Source organism: Drosophila kikkawai, chromosome 3L (assembly GCF_030179895.1).
Source record: "Drosophila kikkawai strain 14028-0561.14 chromosome 3L, DkikHiC1v2, whole genome shotgun sequence".
Classification (NCBI taxonomy): domain Eukaryota; kingdom Metazoa; phylum Arthropoda; class Insecta; order Diptera; family Drosophilidae; genus Drosophila; species Drosophila kikkawai.
In genome coordinates this window covers 23,333,513-23,347,881 of record NC_091730.1, presented here as the reverse complement: position 1 = coordinate 23,347,881, position 14,369 = coordinate 23,333,513, and the positions used below count along the sequence as shown (strand labels likewise).

The window sequence follows — 14,369 nt, the reverse complement described above, 5'->3', positions numbered from 1 at the left end:
CGTGAACCTGTGGCATTTTGGCCAGGCCCAACCTCAGATGATGACCGATAAGCCGGATGGATAGACTGATAACCAGGCAGGTGAAAAGCTCTCACGGGCTGCCGTCACTCCAAAAAGTTGCCGAAGTTTTTGGATGGGTTTTCTGAACTCGAAATACGTTGTCATAACTCTTTCTAAAACTTAACTTAAAAGTAATTGATTTTTGGGTTATGATATCGCAAGAAAGATCAGTTATAAAGTTTATATTAGGCATAAACTATAACCTTTTTTTCTTCTATTAATGGCCTTTAGATAAAATAATTATTAAACCTTTTCTTAAGCTGACAGAGAAAACTTAAGCTAAAAGTATGAATTGAGATATTCCAAGAAACTCGAAGATATACGCTTTTACCATCATCAGCCTTTACAACTTTTATCACCTCAGGCAGAAGAACTTACACTATGTCCTTAAAAAACACAGCAGAATTCTCGAAATACCTTAGCTGTCGCCCAATCAATGATATGGGAGTCCCCTTCCGGCTACGCGCCTGGGTTACATGAGCCTTGTACCGCCACCGCTCGGCCACCCACTGCGCAGTCTCCAGGCAGGCTCTCTCGCAGTCCGCGCGTGCACGTGCTTCGCTGCGGTTTTCGCATGCCAGCCCAAAGAGGAAGGCCCTCAAAATATTTGGTGGGCGCAAAAAAGTCGGAAAAACGTAAACAAAGTGTGTGCGCACGCAACGAAGGAACAGAGTGGGGTAGGATGAGCTTGCCGCGTCCTGGCCGGGGGTGGTGCTGTTTCTGCGCCGTGCTGCTATTGATTACGTAGACGACAAACAGGGTGTTGCTCGAGCTCAAGTCTTTACTACATACTAAAATTTAAAATTAGTCAACAGACAAAAGGGACACTTTGGACGAGGGACGACGAACGATCGATCACAGAGGAGGGACTCACTAGCCGAACCAGTGGGCCCCCATGCAGTCGCGTGTCCACTCCGTCTGGCAGACCCAACACCACTCGAATCCACAGCCAGCGCGTGTACAGACCATGTGCATGCAGCCGCCTGGAAGAAGAAGGGGCAGAGGCAGGAGGGTACAGTTACGAGCCGCTTCTTGGGCTTTCCCCGCCCACAAAAACTTACCATCTCGCTCCGTGGGCGTTCGACATTTCGGACAGGGCTTGGTACTGACTTTGATGGTGACATTGGTGGCCTCCTCCCATCGCGCCTCGGCAGCTCGCTGAGAGAAGCGTGTGATTACACAAGCGGGCAATGATGTTGCGCAGACTTACATTCGGGTCCACGGTGTACTCGCAGGAGTTCTGGGCACTGGCCCCCGTCCCCTCGGGCAGGCACTCCCCGATGTGGTAGCCCTGCAGGCAGTTGCGGCAGAAGACATAGCCGCAGCCGTTCTGGCAGGTCACCTTGCGGCAGTCCGGCTCCACCAGCAGGCCCATGCCACAGCCAGGCTGCGGGCAGAGCACTCCGCCCGCCTGCAGGACATACTCCTCGGTGGCGAAGCGCTGATAACGCTCATACTCCTCCCTAGTGAGCAGTTTGAAGTGATGGATCTCCTCGATGAACGAGTGCTCGCAACCAGCGGGACAGGGCAAGGTGTAGCCAAAGTCCGGATGCGGCATGAACTGGCGCTCGCCCAGCCGGGAGCGGCAATAATGGCGGAAGCACTCGATGCAGGTGACGTGCTGCGAGGCGCAGGGAAAGACAAGGACTACGTCACTGTGAAAGGAGATGAGGATAAGCAATTATACTATATTAATTTGGAGGATGAGTATTAGTTTTTTTATGCAATCACCTTACATCCGTGCAGGCCAGACAAGGCACATCTTTGATATTGTTCTTGATGAGGTTCAGCGGAGCAGCAAAGTCCTTCTCGCCGCCGGAAACATGCTCCGCACACTTGAAGAAGAACTCGGCAAAGGGCGGATCCCCGGCCTCGTTGTCCACACAGGCCACCTCCAGGCTCTCGCAATGGCCGGGAATGCGACGCGACTTGAGCACATCGTCCCAGCACTCGGGGTCGCGGTGGACAGTGAAGGCGCCGCCTTTGCAGAGGGAGCAGCGCACCCGCAGCTTGCCGTTGCACAGCTTGTCGCACTGGCCGCAGTGCACGAAGAAGTGGGCCTTGGCGCGGACGCGTTCTGGCGGAGATTTGGGCGTTAGAAGCAAGTTCTTAGGCGAAACAACCTGTTGCGCATACCCTCCTCGGTGATGTTCAGCCTCTCCTCGCTCTCGAGCTGCAGATCCAGCAGGGTTTCGTTCAGCGGCTTCGAGGGCTCCTCCGACAGCGACGGCTCCTCCTCCTCCAGCGTGGCCGACTGAATCTTCTCGCGCCGCCCCGGCGGGCGCAACTGAATGGCGTGCAAAACGCTCTGTTGGCCCAAATCGCACTGCTACTGAAAGACCACGAATTTTAGCATGTTACGTGGGCTGGCTGTGCCGACGGCGACTCTTTTTACCTCTATGGTCGTGGCATCGCTGAGCTCCTTGCCCGCAAATATGATCTTCACCTCGTCCGGCTGCAGACCGAGCTGGGGGGCCACCAGTTCCTTCACGTTCTTGATGTCCCACTGGGGCTCCAGGTTGACCGACAGCGTCTTGCCCGTGTTCGTCTTCACGTAAATGCTCAGCGTGTGCGTCAGCGTCTTGCCACCGAATTGCAGAAGCTCCAGCATTTTGCGTACAAAAGTGGCAATAAACTTAAAAATAAAACTCATTTGGCCAAAAGTCGGTGTTAGTGTGCCCGCCGTCGTCGAAATCTCTTATCACTTACGCGACGACAACAAAAACAGTGTTGGTAACTACGCTTTTTCTTATCAAAGCTTTCTATAATGGCGCGAGAATTTGTTTTCTATTATCGATTTTTCGATGTTTTTACGGACTATCGATTGTACTCTGTTGTTTTGCCAGCACTATCAAACGCGCACAATTGGAAAAAGTTTTGATTCTTGCGTGAAAACAATCATTTTGCGTGAAAACTGGTAAAATGTCTGGTTTTGTTTATAGAGAGCAGAACGGCGACTTGTTTGGCGCAAAGAGCGACTTTTCCTTGTGCCACTGCGTAGCAGCCGACTTACGCATGGGCAAAGGAATTGCAGTGAAGTTTCGGTAAGGCGAAACAGTTCTGTTGAGCTTTTAGATAAACAACCCTCCTCTTAGCAACAAATTTGGCCAGGTGCTGACCTTGCAGAGGCAAAACGTCCAGCCCGGAGGAGTGGCCATTCTCCAGGACCAGCAGCGCTTTGTGTACTACCTGGTGACCAAGCAGACCAGCTGGGGCAAGCCGACCTACGAGCTCCTGCATAGCTCCTTGCACGCTATGCGCCAGCATATGGTGAGTGGAATGCCTTAAAGTCCACTAAGATATAATTTACATATATAAATTGATCCCAGATCTCCCACAATGTCCGCAAGATAGCCATGCCCCGCATAGGATGCGGCCTGGACGGACTCAACTGGGCCAAGGTCAAGGAAATGATCTGTCAGATCTTCCAGTCGGATGCAGTGGAACTAGTAGTATTTAATTATGCAGAAGTTCGAAAGTAAGATGACACAAATGAACCTATTCAATGAGTTATTGCCCCTGTGGCGGCACAAAGTTGTACACCACAATCTCCAGGTCCTCCTGGCCAAAGACGTACTCCAGCAATTTGCTGACCCTGTCCCACTCCAGGCCATCGATGCCGCAGCCGATCTTTGGAATGGCCAGCTTATCCACCTCATTTTCGCGCTGTAATAGAGATTAAATCATAAATTAGAGTAAGTCTAAACAGTATTTGGATTATAGTCTTAAGAATATAGAATTAAATTGTAAAACAAAACCCAAGATATATTTACCATATGGTCGCGCATCTGCTCCAAAGATGCCTGTAGAGATTCGTAGGTGGGCTTGCCCCAGCTCTGAGGCTTGGTCACCAGATAGTAGATGTACCGGTCTTCATCCTTGAGTACCGCCACTTCTCCACTGGCCGCATTCTGGGCCCTTAGCTCATCCACCTTGCCATAGATCTTCTTGAACTGCACAGCGATTCCTGCTCCCATGGCGAGATCAGCGCCCACGCAATGTGCCAACGAATGGGTCTTGGGTGCCGAGAAAAGATCCCCGTCCACCTCGCTGATCTTGTAGCTAGCCATGCCGAGCACAAAACCCTTTCGAAAAGCCTCGCGTAGTTCTAGAAGTTTGGAAGAGTACATATTGGTTTTAGAGTTACTTGTTTAAGATAGTGACGGCTTTGGGAAAGCTTAAAAGATAACGAATCCCTCTTAAATATTTCAAAATATATCTAAAATAAAACGTAAGTCAGGTCTTTGGTTAATCCCTCTCTAAAGGGTGTATTTCGTTTATTAATGTACATTCAGTATAAATACCCAAAAAACATGCATTTTCCGTGCCATGGAAGCTCTTAGGTGTAATGTGTTCTTAACAGCTATATAAGTATTTGGTGCATTCGGTGCCACAAGTCCCAAGAAAACCATTTCGAGCGCAGCATTCACCTGCTGCTCTATGCAGCTAGCCATCGCCCCATTCAGAATGGGGTCTTTTCGCGATGAAGCGAGTTCCTCGAACCGCTGACGGATCTCGGGGGTAAATGGATGGTCTTCATGTGCCGACAGGTGGGACACACCACATTCAGCGTGTCCTTGGACATTTGTGGGGGAGTGTAAAAGAAGGCGATGATATCGACGCTGTCCTCGGCAAACACAAGGTCCAGCAGACTGCGCACGCGCAACCAGTCCAGGCGATCGATGCCGCATCCTAGACGGGGAATGGCCAGCTTGGTCACGCCGTGCTCCCTCTGAAATAAGGAAGGTATTCGGTAAGTAGTTATAAATATAGCTTAGATTTCATTGTTTACCATGTGCTCGCGCATGGCCAGCAGCGCGTAGTAGAGTGCCGTGTAGGTGCACTTCTCGTGGCTGCGCTCCTTGGTCACCAGGTTGTATATGTACCGCCCGCCCTGCTCCAGGACTGCCACATTCCCGGTGTGCCGATTCTGGCGCTTGAGATCGTCCACATGTCCGAATTTGCAGCGGAACTGCAGGTTAATACCTGCACACATGGCGAAGTCCGCACTGACGGAGTGAACCAGGGCGTAGTTCTCTGGCGCACTGAAGAGATTGCCCCTGGCCTCCGTAATCTGGCATTTGGGCGCAGCCAGCTGTGGATAAGGTGGCTCGAATTAATTGGTTTGTTCAAGTATTTCGGGTGACTCACCTCCTTGGAAAGATCATCGTGTTCGCAGATGAGGATCTCAATCGGATACTCGCTCTGGGAGAAGGTCTGCTGCACCAGGCGCTTCACTTGCCTCCACTCGAGACCGTCTCTGCCGCAGCAGATCCGGGGCATGGCCACTTTGGTGATCTCGTGGTTGCGCTGGAAATACGAAACAGTAGTCATCGATCAACAGAACCTTTGAAGAAGTGAGGCATAAGAAAAAAAATTTTGGGAAAATATATAAAGTACCTTTGAACATTTAGTGTTTTATGAAAATTGGACCATAAAGCATATCTATTTACTTAAATACCTTTACTTTATTTGGGTATAAATCATATTTCCCATTAATAACAAAATAACTGCAACTCTTTAAAAGCGAATTTTACTTTTGGTCATGAAAAACTGAGTTTACTTTCTCCTATGCAAATGAATGGCCACCAAAATATGTCGGACAAAGCATTTTTGTAAAAGGAAATTGCAAAACAAACTTGGATTCCATCGAGAAATCTACTGTTGCCATTATCTACTGCAAGTCTGTGTTAAAATAAATTATATGTGTCACCCCTTCCACTGATGACGAATGCAACATTTTTTAATTAAAGTGCTTAACAATTTGATCACAAGAAGGGGCGAATCTTCCACAAATATTTACTGTATCTCGAAGTACAAATAAATTAACTGTAAATTGACGAAGCCAGAGACGAGGCACAAACCAGTTTTCAGAGCGTCGACGTGCGGTTGCTCTTTTGGAAGGGAAATGTCACTTGTCGCTTGTCGCTTTTTCGGGGGGAAACACACCCCACTCCCACTGCCACTCTGGAGATGTTACTTACCATGTGTTCGCGCATACAGATCAGCGCCGCCTGGACATCATCGTAGGTGCTGGCCTCGTAGAGATTCGATTTGGTGACCAGATAGTAAATGAAGCGCGAGTTGTGCTCCAGCACGGCGCAGTTGCCCCGGCTGACCCTTCTCTGTCGCAGCTCATCCACATCGCCGTAGATGAGGCCGAACTGCCAGGCCAGAGTACCCCGGAGCGCCATGAAGGATGACTCCACGGCATGGGCCAGGGCGTGGGTTTGGGGCGCCTGGAATATGTCCAGCTTGGACTCCACAATCTTGACGTTCGCCGCAGCCATGGCTCACCGTGTCTGGCTTGCTGGCTCGCTGGCTGGCTGCAATTAAGCGGAAATTATTCTCAATGCCAAAAATGATTTTTCGTACTTACGTGCACGCAGCGGAAACTTTCACGTCGAGGTCGAAACTCGCGATAAAAACTTTTTCGGCTTTGGAATCGGAGTCGGAACGGAATGGTTTTGACTTTGGTTTGAGTTTTGGACTGCACAGAAACCAGAATGAAAACAAAGCAATTAGCAGGGGGACCGGGGGATTCCGCACAGTTAGCGGCTAGTTGGAAGCTTGTTTATTTTGGCGATTCGCCGTTTTCCCACTCCCAATTCTGTCAGTTCTCTCGGCGATTATTGATGGAGATGACGGAGAACGACTGCCTCGGCCGGCGGTCTGCAGCGGAATGCGCATGGGGACGCGGAGCGAAAGCCCAGCGAGAATCTTCGAGCCCCAATGACAACATTTCGCCCAGAGGCGTCGCCACAGGGAGCACCGAAATAAAGCAATGATCGTGCAGAGAAAGAAATGTATATTTTAATATTTGTTATATGAAAACTGATAAAGTATTAAAGTTAAAAGTTATTTTAAAGTGGATTTGAAAACAAACGGTATTTAAAAAAGGGCAAACACATATTTTAAGCCTGGAAATGGCAGTGAAGTTGTTTTTTCTAAGCTTTACCATAAATCTTGAATGCTTTTGGGAACAATGTGGTTTTTTAATGTTTTTAATTTAAAAAGAAATCTTTAAAATATAGATTCAAATTGTTTAAAAGTTGTTCACTTCAAGTAATCATATTAAAATGAATTTAAAATATCAACATTTCAGTATTTCTCTCTCTGTATTAGCCACCACCATGCATGACGATCCACTGAGTCAGCCGTCAGCCCGTAATGATGATGATGATGGCGGTGATGATGACATACATGTGCTAGTAAGTGTTAGCTGATATCGCTTTGTTTGTTTGTTTTCTGCCTTCAGCGACAAGTCGACTGGCATAGCCCAAAATCGTCGCCAAAGGCTGCCTGTAACTGCCAATTAAGAACTTGCGCAGGCTTTTGATAGCGCTCTATAGATTAATTACGATCGAATTGGTTCGGAGCACCTGTAACCGTGTACCCGTGTACCCGTGCGTGGGCCGCTGTCAAAGGTAATCGGCGGCTGCCCATGTGCTAATAGGGGCAGTCAACCGACTAGCGACATTATTTGTTTGCATGTATAAATATAAATATGACTTAAATTATTCGTTAATTGAAAGTCAGGTTAAATAACCAAACACCGTACAAATAACCATATTGAGTGAGTAGTTGTTTTCTAAAACAAACAAAACAGGCAACAGCAACGCCACAGCTTCGATTTTGTATAAGATTAGCCAAATTTGTTTGATCATAATTGGAATATGCATCGTTATTTTATTAACTGCAAAAAATAAATTCTAACAACAATTGATCAAATTTTAATTCTTTAGCTCTCCATAAATAAACAAAAACATTCCAAACAAAAAATCATGATTTTTCATTTCATGACATACATAAATATGTAAATATTTATATTATTGCGCAATATTGCTAAAGTATCCGAGTTAGCTTATATAAATATATAAACTGTTTCTAAAAGGACTTGAATTCTAATAAATTTAAATTTGCGATATTTTTTGCAAATTTTTATTCGGATTAAAAAAATAGCATTCCATTCTTATTAATGCTTAAATCCGTAAAAAACAATAGATTTGTTATTAAAGTTAAACGGATATATGTAATTTCTTATATAAACAAATAACGGTCTTCAATTCAAGCTCAAATTACATTGCGCCAAAATGCGTGGGTGTGCGTCTCGGCTAAAGGGACACTTTGTAACACTGTAAGTGAGCGTTACACAGTACTGTCGCAAGTTTTTGCAGCTTTTTCGCCAATAAAAACAATACAAAAAACAATAACAATTGTTTATGCTGTTTAAATAAAAATATTTCTTATAAATGCACACATTTTTATCACTTTTTTAATAGCCGTAGAATGATGGGGAAAACCCCCTCTCTTCACGTCTCCCAATACGCATGTCAGGCGGCAGCTTTGAATCGAATTTATATATTTAAATGTTCGCTTTTCCCCAGATTGGGGCACCTTGTGTGGAAAAGCTAGGCGATGCTGGTTCATGGCAGTTCAGATTGTCGCTCCGAACGATAAAGACGGCCGATCCGACGAGCTATAATACTACATAGCTGTGACTCGGCTCTGATTGGGATTTGGCGTGCCAATTGGCGTTGTTTGTTGTTGTTGCTGTTACTGCTGTTTGTTGGTGTATTATTGCTGTTACGTAAATTGCGTGCTGTTTGTTAGTTAAATTAAATACTTTACGTGGTAGTGCGGTTAGTCGACGTCCCGCCAATAACATTAGGTTCCTGAATCTAGGCTCCCGATTTGAAAAACGAAAACCGTAGATTCTTGTGACAGTGAAAACCGAAGCAAGCCTGTAGGTTCCTGTATTGTATCTGTATCTTTTTGGGCAATTAGTCCGCGCGCGAGTAAATCTCCCAAAGACAAGCGGAAGAGTGGAGAGTGAGCGATGTGAGTCACTTGAGAATTAGAGAATAACTAAAAAGTGCAGGCGAAAAAGCAAAGCTCACAACGCGACGACGTCAGCTGTTGCCACTAGTCAGTCTTGCTCTCTCTCCCTCGCTTCTCTCTGCTGCTTCTCTTCTGTTCTGTTTTGGTTACCTTTTTTGTGAGTTCGCCTTTTGCCTTATTCGTCGGCATGACTGGGTTGACATTGCTCCGGCGATCGGCGGTCAGCCATGCCCACTGGTACGCCCCCGCCCTCGCAGCCAACTGGCAGCGGCCTGTTAGAACGCTTCAAAGGCGCCAACAACAACAACAGGCCATGCACACCTGTGGGCGGCCCGGTGCAATTTTCGCAGCAGCAACAGCATCAACAACAACAACTATAAAGGCGGCGCAGGCGCCAAATGTGGCAAGCGGTGAGTTCAAAACTTTAATTATGCAAATTGCGCGTGCAATTGTTGATTTATTACGCGGCAGCAGATAGATTGGATGCTTAGATTTCGTGATTCAAGCTCGTAACGGATTTCGAACTCGATTTCGAACTGGGGGTTTTCGAGTTAGAAAAGGAAACCAAAGTTGTCAATAAATCTAATAAAAGAATCGAATTGAGAATTATTAGTTGATAAATTTATGTTAAAATATTTGTATATTGCATAAATCTCAGCTTATTAGAATTTCTCTATTATTATTATTATACTTAAATATTACTACAATACTTTTATTATACTTAAAAGAAATGTAAATTATAAAAACCACCAAAAAGCGGTTTTTCAGTCTTTGTTTAGGTTTTTTATTTAAAATAAGTAGAATGATAATGTTATCAAACCGCATTTAAATAACATAATTTAATGCCAATTTTTTAAATGATATAATATAAGCCTGATGTCGATTTATATTGCTATTTTTTATTATTATTAATAAGCCAGATCACACACAAATCATTTAGAAGACAGGTTTAGCAGCTTGTTTATACAGCCTGTTTCACTTTCATCACTTAAAATCTCCAGGGAACCTTGTTACCTATTGTAGCTCAACTTTTGGGAGGATAGCTAGCGAGTCACAGAACTCTGACTTGGGAATTTTAAGTGCACTGAGAGGGTTTGTTTTTATTTTATTTTTTTATGTGTCCACTTTATCGACTTATTTTAATAACAAAAGCTTTCTATATTTTGTTCTTTACCTTGAACCTTCAAAATGGCAATAAATAAACTAAGAAAATTATAACAAGCTGTAACCTAAATACTCAGCAAAAGTAACAAGGCTAATATTTTTCACAGATCACACTTAAATTTTAAAAGATTATCTATTGCACTAGCTGATCTCCTCCTCTTTTTTAACCCTCACACAGCCGGTTTTTTGCAAAATATTCTTATAATGACTCCCACACGCTGTGCTTACGAATTTTTTATAGACATTTATAATTAAAACAAATGCTGTTTTTTGACAACCAGCACAGTCTGACTAACAAGTGGCGATTGTGTTTATAAGAAAAAGGGGTCTGACTCTTAATTAACGATAAAAACAATAAAAGGAATCGAAAATAAACTGGGACATGAAGGCGACAGTGGGTCTGCCAGGGAATCATTACTAATCGCATTTTGATTGCCTCGTTGAAAGCGCATCAAACACTTGTTCTTCCCTTTGTGGCAAAAATATAGATCCATTAAAAACACAAAAACAGAAACTGGTTTAATTCCACTTGCCGTTTAATCAACTTAACACCCGCTGACCGAGTGCGGATCGATCATTTTTCTGCCATTACTCAAAACGGTGTTAATGAGCACAGCGAATCGGCCATAAAACTTGTTTACCTAAGCCCAGCAGTTGTAGATGATTACTTAATGCACTCGTCTACTCCAGATTGATTAGAGCCAGACCCCCGAGCTCTACCTAAATATATTTTTTGGACTGCCGATTAGATAAGGGGGCAGACGATGGAGGAAGTGTTCAAAAAGCTGGAGAAATACTTAATAATTAGCAACTGGACCGCAGTATTTTATAAATAGACCATATTTCACCATTGAATAAAAGGCAGAGTCGTGTTTTAGCGAAATGAGAGTGAGTCAGGCTTTAAGTTAGGTGAGGAAATAGACTTGGAAACATTCTATAACTATGTTTTAAAAGGAGGTTTGTTATTTATTTTCACCCTTTAGACTTAGTTTTAAAATATATGACCTATTTTTTACAACAAAAACTAATTCTTAAAGAAGGTATACGGAAACTTTAAATCCTATCTTGTGGATTTTTCAGTCTTACTTACAACAATTTTGATAAAACTTTGTAATATCAATTTCTATTCGGACAGACTGTTCCATAACTTTATTAAATATTTCAATTCTAATATTCTGGTCAAAAAACCCATATTAATATAATTCCCATCCTATTTATTAGATCATTATCCATGAAATTGTTTTGCATGCGACTTTTTTTTTCGCCAATTTCAATTTTTTCGAGTGGTCTGACTGAGTGTCGATAAGATAAGGCTCGAAAAGCCATCAACTTAATTGGGCGTTAGTTAGGGGCTTATGTGTGTGCACATGTACCACTCTGTCACACTCGCTTTCATTGTGTAAGGTCAACACGATTATGCCGATTTGGCCCTCCAAATACGCCCCACTTTCCCCCCACCGCCTTGGATGTAAATGAACCCCAATTGGGATGGCCTAGACCGTTAGTTTTCGCTTCCCATTCATTCGGGCGCATTAATTTCAATGTACAGAAATAGGTTCCACAAGTTCAAGGTCATTACTAGGCAGGCAGGCGCACACAGATACTCACACGCGGCCCACACACGCACCGCAAATAACTTGAAATACTCGCGCTCAAATAATAAATAAGCAGCGAATGAATAAATAAACAGTGTATATAGACTTGCGAGCCCCCTATAATAGAAAACAGAGAGGCCAATGGAAAATATATATGTATGTATGAACGCGTTACACGCGCTAGAACATTGAGAGATTGCGGATCCATATCTGCCCAACTTATATACTAAATCAGGTAGAGAACCGAGCAACCCAATGGAAACCTGACCAAACATAATGCTGATAAGCATATTCACATCAAGAATTTCGGGTTTGCCAAAAAAATAAAAACAGAAAACAAAGGCAGAGTATATGCTTAAAAATCAGAGGTGTATTCTAAGATTAAAGGGGGTTTTAAGTTATATACACACTTTTCTTTTGTCTTTATTTTATTATAATTTTTAAATTATTATATTTACGATAACTTTACATTTTGAGGTTGAAAGGGTTTATTGAACTGTGAACAATGTTTTAGATTACTTTATTAAATTTAAGCTTTACATAAGCTTTTAAATCTTATTTAAAATTTCTAGCGTTTTAATATTATTTTAGTAAGTTAACTCAGTTTGAGATACATATGTTAAATGAATTTTTCTAAAAGGAAATGTATTAAAAACTAAAAAACGTTAGGCCATAAAATTTTAAGTACAGTTTGTAAACATTACGAATTCTAACCTTATTATTTAAATAATTAAAACAGCTGAGAATATAATTACTACAAGAATTTTAATAACCCATTGTTCAGGGTGTTGTAACCCCTGAAAACCCCCTTTCGTATCCGCATCTGTGCCATAGAGAGCCCCTTGGGTTGTTGTTTCCAACCGCCTAGGGTTTTGGCCCCTTCTTGGTATGGGTGAGAGATTGCCAGAACAATTAGACGTCCGCTTCTGTCGCCTCAGTCCACTTATTTATTTGGTGCTCGCCTCCAGTCGCTCATACGCCGCGTATCCGAACACACACGTTCCGCTCTTCGACGGAAGAACCGCCCGAATACCCCGAGTCCAAAAAGTAAAGCAACCCTCTTCGTTTTTTTAGACCCCTCGATCCGCGCCATGTCTTGCGCTGCTCCCAAACTGGTGGCCGTCGCCGAGTCGCGTCGCTTCATGATCGACTGCTTCAAGGCCGTGAAGGTGCCCCAAGCCCATGCCGAGGCCCAGGCAGATCTCCTGGTGGCCGCCGATCACCGCGGTCACTTCAGCCACGGCATGAACCGCCTGGAAATGTACATCAACGATTTGGCCATCAACTCCACGGATGGCGGAGCCATTCCCAAGATCCTGAAGGAGACCCCGGCCACCGCCTGGGTGGATGGCCTCAATGGCTTGGGCGCCGTCGTGGGAAACTACTGCATGGATCTGGCTATCAAAAAGGCCAAGACCGTGGGCGTGGGCTGGGTGTGCGCCAAGGGATCGAATCACTATGGCATGGCCGGCTGGTATGCCATCCGCGCCATGGAGCAGGGTCTGGTGGGCATGTCCATGACGAACACCTCTCCGTTGATGGCGCCCACCAGGGCAAAGGAAGCTGCTCTAGGCACCAACCCCCTTTCTCTGGGAGCCAACGCCACCAATGGCGACAAATTCCTCCTGGACATGGCCACCACTGCTGTGGCCGTGGGCAAGATCGAGATCCAGCGTCGCAAGGGAGCCCCGCTGCCCGATGGCTGGGCCCAGGATCCCGCAGGCAATGTGACCAATGACGCCGAGCTGGGCTTTGCCACCGGATGCCTGATGCCGCTGGGAGGATCCGAGTTAACCTCAGGCTACAAGGGCTACGGCCTGGGCGCCATGGTCGACATCCTGTCCGGCGTGATGTCCGGCGCCAACTACTCCACGCAGGTGCGCAAGTGGACACATGCTGGCGCCGACTCGGCTGCCGATCTTGGCCAGGTCTTCATTGCCGTGGATCCCAATTGCTTTGCTCCCAACTTCGAGGAGCGGATGACTGACTTCAATTCCCGTTTGAGGGGCACCACGCCGGTAGGGATATATCCCTATTTTCAAAGTTATATTGTTATCTTATGTTGTTTTCTTCGACAGACCGATCCCAGCAAGCCCGTCCTTTTGGCGGGGGACAAGGAGGGCCAGGGAATGGCTGCCGTCGATGCCGCCGGCGGAATCCAGTATCTGGAGAACCAGCTCAAGACCTGCGCCAACCTGGCCGAGAAACTCAAGATCCAGCCCCTGACCTTCGTCTAGGCTGGGGACTCAAGGAAGCTAAGGATTTGAAAGAGGGGAGCCTAGCTCGCCCGTTGCCATATGCTGGAGACGCTTCTGCATTTCGCCGGACCAAAGCACTACGTTACTTTACACTGCAAGAAATATTGATATTCGCAACAGCTTGATTCTGTTACATATCCCCTCCTGTGGGACCCTAAATTTACCATTAACGATAGCAATAATTCGTAGAGTAAAGACTTGCAGTTTGCACTTTTACAATAGATATGGGATATCGAAATTTCTTGTACGAATAGATTATGAATAACTGAACTATATATTATACACTACCTGCCTGTTTTTGGCACTTGATATAGCCGTTTATGTGTTCAACAAATACGTAATTATTAAATTTACAATGATATATTATGTGAATTAAAATTCGTTGGGGAAAAAAATACTCAAGCGTTTTTAAAATCGATGTTTTTGGAATATTACCTTTTTGAAGGAGAAC

The 14,369-nt window shown here is 44.8% G+C and overlaps 5 protein-coding genes across 8 annotated transcripts; 2 read left to right on the top strand and 3 right to left on the bottom strand.

The window, feature by feature from the left end:
• Positions 1-827: 827 nt before the first annotated feature.
• Positions 828-2,825, bottom strand: park (E3 ubiquitin-protein ligase parkin). The gene is made up of 6 exons (XM_017182558.3): positions 2,456-2,825; positions 2,197-2,389; positions 1,792-2,137; positions 1,271-1,715; positions 1,122-1,218; positions 828-1,043 (listed from the first exon to the last, which is right to left on the bottom strand). The coding sequence occupies exons 1-6, from the start codon at positions 2,711-2,713 to the stop codon at positions 934-936; spliced, it is 1,449 nt and encodes a 482-aa protein (XP_017038047.1). The 5' UTR covers positions 2,714-2,825; the 3' UTR covers positions 828-933.
• Positions 2,826-2,905: 80 nt separating this feature from the next.
• Positions 2,906-4,095, top strand: Targ3 (Terminal ADP-ribose protein glycohydrolase 3). Its single transcript, XM_017182569.3, has 3 exons — positions 2,906-3,104; positions 3,156-3,330; positions 3,390-4,095. Exons 1-3 carry the CDS (start codon positions 2,983-2,985, stop codon positions 3,540-3,542), a joined length of 450 nt encoding a protein of 149 aa, XP_017038058.1. The 5' UTR covers positions 2,906-2,982; the 3' UTR covers positions 3,543-4,095.
• Targ1 (Terminal ADP-ribose protein glycohydrolase 1) lies at positions 3,497-8,826 on the bottom strand. Its single transcript, XM_017182568.2, has 3 exons — positions 8,692-8,826; positions 3,834-4,168; positions 3,497-3,726 (listed from the first exon to the last, which is right to left on the bottom strand). Exons 1-3 carry the CDS (start codon positions 8,726-8,728, stop codon positions 3,571-3,573), a joined length of 528 nt encoding a protein of 175 aa, XP_017038057.1. The 5' UTR covers positions 8,729-8,826; the 3' UTR covers positions 3,497-3,570.
• On the bottom strand, positions 4,302-8,833 carry Targ2 (Terminal ADP-ribose protein glycohydrolase 2). Of its 3 annotated transcripts, XM_017182567.3 has the most exons (6): positions 8,692-8,833; positions 6,440-6,550; positions 6,045-6,386; positions 5,212-5,370; positions 4,853-5,155; positions 4,302-4,792 (listed from the first exon to the last, which is right to left on the bottom strand). In XM_017182567.3, the coding sequence occupies exons 3-6, from the start codon at positions 6,348-6,350 to the stop codon at positions 4,523-4,525; spliced, it is 1,038 nt and encodes a 345-aa protein (XP_017038056.1). In that variant the 5' UTR covers positions 6,351-6,386; positions 6,440-6,550; positions 8,692-8,833; the 3' UTR covers positions 4,302-4,522. The 3 variants fall into 3 exon arrangements, with proteins under 3 accessions (XP_017038056.1, XP_070142251.1, XP_070142250.1); XM_070286150.1 differs by lacking the exon at positions 8,692-8,833 and having other exon boundaries at positions 6,045-6,378; positions 6,440-6,947; XM_070286149.1 differs by lacking the exon at positions 8,692-8,833 and having other exon boundaries at positions 6,440-6,939.
• Positions 7,158-14,315, top strand: LOC108085815 (uncharacterized oxidoreductase YjmC). 2 transcript variants are annotated; one of them, XM_070286148.1, is made up of 3 exons: positions 7,158-7,271; positions 12,735-13,678; positions 13,739-14,315. In XM_070286148.1, exons 2-3 carry the CDS (start codon positions 12,752-12,754, stop codon positions 13,895-13,897), a joined length of 1,086 nt encoding a protein of 361 aa, XP_070142249.1. In that variant the 5' UTR covers positions 7,158-7,271; positions 12,735-12,751; the 3' UTR covers positions 13,898-14,315. The 2 variants fall into 2 exon arrangements, with proteins under 2 accessions (XP_070142249.1, XP_017038055.1); XM_017182566.3 differs by lacking the exon at positions 7,158-7,271 and adding an exon at positions 9,089-9,311.
• The last annotated feature ends 54 nt before the right edge of the window (positions 14,316-14,369 follow it).